This window comes from Cydia amplana, chromosome 14, assembly GCF_948474715.1.
Source record: "Cydia amplana chromosome 14, ilCydAmpl1.1, whole genome shotgun sequence".
Taxonomy (NCBI): domain Eukaryota; kingdom Metazoa; phylum Arthropoda; class Insecta; order Lepidoptera; family Tortricidae; genus Cydia; species Cydia amplana.
Genome location: NC_086082.1, coordinates 289,023 through 294,779, shown reverse-complemented (window position 1 = coordinate 294,779; position 5,757 = coordinate 289,023). Strand labels below are relative to the sequence as shown.

General features: G+C 36.6%; 1 protein-coding gene across 1 annotated transcript; it reads right to left on the bottom strand.

Annotated features, from left to right (window-relative positions):
* Nucleotides 1-3,233: 3,233 nt before the first annotated feature.
* Nucleotides 3,234-4,906, bottom strand: LOC134654294 (leucine-rich repeat-containing protein 15-like). Its single transcript, XM_063509760.1, has 2 exons — nt 4,885-4,906; nt 3,234-4,210 (listed from the first exon to the last, which is right to left on the bottom strand). The coding sequence occupies exons 1-2, from the start codon at nt 4,904-4,906 to the stop codon at nt 3,234-3,236; spliced, it is 999 nt and encodes a 332-aa protein (XP_063365830.1).
* Between the last annotated feature and the right edge of the window lie 851 nt (nt 4,907-5,757).

Genomic DNA, 5,757 nt, shown 5'->3' with positions numbered 1-5,757 from the left:
TAAATTCTATAGTTCGTTACTACAAAGTACGACAAAATATAGAGATTGCCTGTTGAGTGTGATAAGACTTTTATGGAAAGCGAAATCTAACGTGAAACATTTATCTGTCTATATTTATATTCTTATTTTGCAAAAACATAATACTAGTATGCAGGTTTCCTCACGAATTTCTTTTAGGCACCGAAAACCAGCCGAGTATTTTAACCTCATACATAGAATTTTATTCTTGAGTAAAAAAAACCCACTCAAAATATTGTAAATAAGAGCTTCACTTTGAACGTTTTTGTCAAAGAATATCAGAAACATTATGTTCTTACCTACCTACGTGGTTTTTATATGAGGAAATAATATCGGAAACCCGCCGTAATATTGCTGACGCTTATACACGTCATGTTATTACCTAAGGAAAGGGTTGGATTCGTTAATAACGTTACGAGTAGGTATAAGGCTACTGGAGATTTCTTTGTTATTATAAAACATGGCCTACATTTCATCGAACAGTTGCTATTTTTAGCCAACAGAAAGAAAGGAGGGTAATGTTTTTACAGACTGTTTGCAGGTGGGTAAATCAATTTCTTTGTCATGGCCAACAACGCAAATGGCTTAGTTTTAAAAATTTAAAGCCTACTTCAAAACAAAAGGCTCTTAGTACAATTTTTTTATATATGCTTGTTGCTTCAGCTCTAACATTATTTGGAAAATTATTATTTTTATTTGAAAGGATATCTTTACTTAGTTCTACTGATCCATGAGAAAGTAATGGAAAAGTCCTCAATTTATATCTTATAAGGCGCTCATAAATAATTAGTATTTAATTTTCATCATCAAGTTTAAGTGATTAATTGTATCAGGCGTTACGTAGCACAATTCAATTGAGATTAATGATTATAATATTATGGTGTTCCCTTGAACGTCTAGATTTCAGTATAATTCTATCTAATCCTCACAATGTCAAGATACATGGTCACACGGGCTTAATCCGGTCACTGCCTAGCTCGTCGAAAACATCCGAGTGACGAATAATCGCGCGCAAGTAAGTGGAACCTCATAATTTATGGGCCAAGCGGCGCACAGTAGGACATGCAGTATTTTATCCGTGAGCCAATATGTATACCTTGGTGGAATAATATATGTATCTGAGACTTAAGTACTAACAACAACACTCTTAACTGTCTATTTGTACTTTGGGGCGTATTCTTATCAGGTAAGAAATTTGATCGGGATATTGTCAGTGCCAAAAGTGACAACTGAATTTCTTCAACCAGAAACGCCTTTTTTGACACTTACAGACCATATCCATAACCTGTTATTACTATCAGTATAAGCCTCATTTTCTTTTCAATGATAAGATTTACGAATCAACATCTAACAGAAGGGAGAAGAGGATGGTCGTACGCCAGTCAAGCAGTGAGCAAATATACCATCTCACCCCTTTCTCATTAGTAGGTATTTAGGTACTGTACGAAAAAAAGTTCCTCTCCTGCGTGATTTCTTGAGACGTACTCATGCTAGCCGCACTGGTATTAGATAAAGGAAACATTATTTGCGATTGTTTAATGTTATAGATTATAGAAAGCAAACGATCAGATAAGCGATACCGTCGCCCAATAGAAACCCGCAACACGAAAGGGGTTACAAGCGCGTCATGGCTTTAAAGATACTCTCTTTAGTACTCTCTTTTTTGAAGCTTGAAGATCGTGTTGGTCCAGAAATACCGTGGGTGGCCCGTTCATTCTGCAGTCTAGCTGTGCGAGGCAGGAAGTTCCTCGAGAAACGCACATTTGAAGACTGCCAACTACCTATAAGTGGTTATGATGGAAATGTTCTCGTGTAGAGCGATGGCGGAAAGAAGTGGCAGGGATTAAACTGGACAAATTCCCCGGATCACTACTGGGTCTCCTTATTGTATATTTGTGTTTATTCTATACCAAATAAAGAATGACTCACGTAAGACCGAGCCTTGTCCAGGCTGGAGCTTCCGGAGCTTCGTTTTCTATGGAAAATATCAAGTTATCACCTGTCATCTGTCATAGAAAAGTAAGCGCCGGAAGCTCTGGCCCGGACACGGTTTGGTCTAACGTGAGTCATCCTTAATTTCATCTTACTGTTTTTTCTACTTGAACTGTGTGCCGCGAGCTTGCCAAGAGGTTTTATGGCGCTGATGTCGTCGCATTCATGGGAGTAAACACGATATTAATGGCTTGAGGATGGAATGGCCCGGATTATGGATTATGGCTTGTATCTTTTTGTGGTGATATATGAGATGATGTTAGTGAATTATCATATCTAAGGAATATAGTTGGCTTCACCTTTCTGGTGTAATCCCTTTTAGAGAGTTCACGTGTCTGAAATTCATTTCAGTATTTGTAAATTTTTTCGTATCTTTACATGATTTTGTTTAACTTGCAATGTTTGTATGTATATTCAGGTCAAATCTTGCAAGCTAAATTCCCATTATTTAATTGAGCTGAAACTTCACTGTACGTTCGGTGATAATGCAATATTATGATATTTTCGAGCTGACCTGATGATGGACACAGGAGGTGGCCATAGGAACTCTGTGATAAAACAGTGTTTGGGTTTGTTATAATTGTCTCGATGAGTATAGTCTGCTTGTTAAAAAGTGATAAAAGCGCATGCCTACCACAAGTTTTCTATCTTATTACTGATAATATCAGACGACGCCTACACGAACATTGACTGGGGTCTTTGACCATTGACTAACTCCATAAGCTGTAATCTCGAATAGGATTCAAAGTTACCCCCTGTCCGCGGCCGATAAGTCGGTGCTTAGGGGTGATTACTTTAGCAGTGTCGCAGTAGTTTTTGTGGATAAAGTATGCCTATCCCTACTTTAATATTATACATGCCAAAGTAACTCTAAGCCTGTTACCTCTTCACGCTTAAACCACTGGCTTAATTTAGGTGAAATTTGGTATGCAAGATAGTTTGAGCTCGGGAAAAGGCATAGGCTAGATTTTATCAATCATCATCATCTGACCAGAGTAGCTTTGTAAATAAACAGGTACTTAAACGTTAACTTTACTATGTTCGCCGTTTCACTGTCTGAAGGTTGTCGGGAAGATATTGCTGCTTAACACTAAGTTACCTATCACGTAACACTCTATTATGTACTATATTTTAGTGGTGCGTATGAAATAGATTTTTTTTAAATATAATTTAAATAAAACATTGTTAAACTTCAACTTTAAATGTATTATAAATATACTCATTTAAGCGCAAACTGGATAAGGTTTCGTACGAGTAATATAATCGTTTGCCAGTTCCACAGACAACAGCGCTTCATCATCGCTTGGTCTGTTGCACTCCGTCTGCTCGTGAGCAATGCATAAATGTTTCTCTCCATCGAACACGTACTTATAGTACTCGTCACACACGCCAAGTTTCTTCACATCATGGAGCAGTTCCAGGAGACACGCGCATTGCCAAGGGTTTGAAGCTAATTCGAAGTTGATTAACCTAGATCCGTCACTAGTCAGTTTTGATACAAAGTCCTTTGGCAAATATGCAAGTCGGTTAGCGGACAAATCCAATGTTTTAACCTTACTTCCAAATGCTGTTGGTGATACATATCCGATTGCATTATCGTTCAAATAAATAGTCTGTAAAGACTGTTTTTGGAATATTCCTTCAGGAATATACGATATTTTATTAGAAGCTAAATTGACTGTTTTTAAATTGACCAAAGGTTTGAAAACATCAGCGTCTATATGACGTATAACATTGTTATCTAAGTTTAGCTCTTCTAATAGTTGCATGGATGAGAATGTTTCCAATTTAAGGAGTAAAGATATTCTATTATTACTGAGCGATAGTTTCTTCATGCTTTCAAAAAGACCATCTTGTCCAAAATCAGGTACTGTGCTAAGTCTGTTGAACGAGAGGTCCAGTTCATATAGCCCGGATACTTTATTGAAAATGCCTGGGTTGACGAATTGTAAATTGTTGTGGCTTAAAACGATGGTTTTAACTTTAGGAAGACCGCTGAAGACATAGTCCAGGTGAGGTATGTTGCAATGGGAGAGGTAGAGGCTGGTGGCCTTGAGGTCCCAGCTGTGGGTCTTCATGGAGCGCGCCTTGAGGGCACGGGAGCTGAGGACGTCGGTGTTCTTGCATTTCTCCCACGTGACCTCATCGGCGAGTGCTGGTGGGAGTACAGCTGCTAAAAGCAAGGCTGCGAACGCTAAACCTGCAACATAGGGAAGTGAAAAATTCAAAATTTATAACTAATTTACTAAGCCACTCTGTATCCGTAAGCAAGTTCCCTGTAGAAATTTACTTGTTAGTTGTTTAATGTTTATAACTATTGTTCATACTTTCATTATTAGTTACTTGTAGTAATTTAGACACGTGTTCTGCTTTAGTGAAGGGCTTGCCTAGGTATGTAACTACAAATTTCTGGTAATAAGAATATATTATGGACAATGGAAAGGTGAAACACCTTAAGCGAATTTAATTTTTATATACTTCGGTAGGTACATAAGTTTTGTACCTTTGTACCCATTAACAAACACGATATACTTACACCTTATATTAAGTAAATAAATAAATATCAAAGTTATTTTGAAATTTTCTATCATTAGCATGGTAAATTGATAATCAGGACCGTCTAAAACCCGTAAAAGATTAATATTGTTAAACTTTTTGCAATGAATCTCCCAAAAGTCTCAAAAAAATACTATCCCTTTAAAAAGTACGCGCTAGCAATTGATTACTTACCTAAATATGTTTGAAATCGGTGCCAAGAATTGTAAAAAATATTTGGGACACATTTTCTCTTGGATGCGCGAAAGCTTGTGTTGAATAGATAATTCAAAATTTGGTAAATCACAGGTTTTTGAAATAATAAACCCTTCAACTTACCTGCTTTTTTCATGACACCCATATTCGCCCAAGCACAGACACTAACTGTCAAGATAGATTCGCGTTTGCCCCTGACACTTGCAAAAACATTCCGAATTTTAACAATAACAAAACATCAGGTCAATGTTAAAGATTAAGAGGTTACTATTATCATTTATTTATTGGATAACACCTATTAATAGCTGTAAGCTTATTTGCTACTCCATTGTGTCGTACAGTGTATGCAAGAAATAAGTTCATAAGTCAGAGCTTGTAATAATTATAATGAAAAATACATAGATCATGATATATAAACCACATTATCTCTCCAACAGTTTATTTCTGCGATAAAAAAAATCGATATAAACAGACAAAAATGTTAAAAAAGCGGCCAAGTGCGAGTCGGACTCGCCCATGAAGGGTTCCGTATTTAGGCGATTTATGACGTATAAAAAAAAAAACTATTTACTAGATCTCGTTCAAACCAATTTTCGGTGGAAGTTTACATGGTAATGTACATCATATATTTTTTTTAGTTTTATCATTCTCTTATTTTAGAAGTTACAGGGGGGGGGACACACATTTTACCACTTTGGAAGTGTCTCTCGCGCAAACTATTCAGTTTAGAAAAAAATGATATTAGAAACCTCAATATCATTTTTGAAGACCTATCCATAGATACCCCACACGTATGGGTTTGATGAAAAAAAAATTTTGAGTTTCAGTTCGAAGTATGGGGAACCCCAAAAATTTATTATTTTTTTTCTATTTTTGTGTGAAAATCTTAATGCAGTTCACAGAATACATCTACTTATCAAGTTTCAACAGTATAGTTCTTATAGTTTCGGAGAAAAGTGGCTGTGACATACGGACGGACAGACAGACGGACAGACG

Excerpts from the sequence above, each read along its gene's own strand:
- LOC134654294 (XM_063509760.1), bottom strand. The coding sequence starts at position 4,906 with ATGGGTGTCATGAAAAAAGCAG. Across the intron at positions 4,211-4,884 it reads GGGTGTCATGAAAAAAGCAG|GTTTAGCGTTCGCAGCCTTG; the intron begins GTAAGTTGAAGG and ends CCTATGTTGCAG.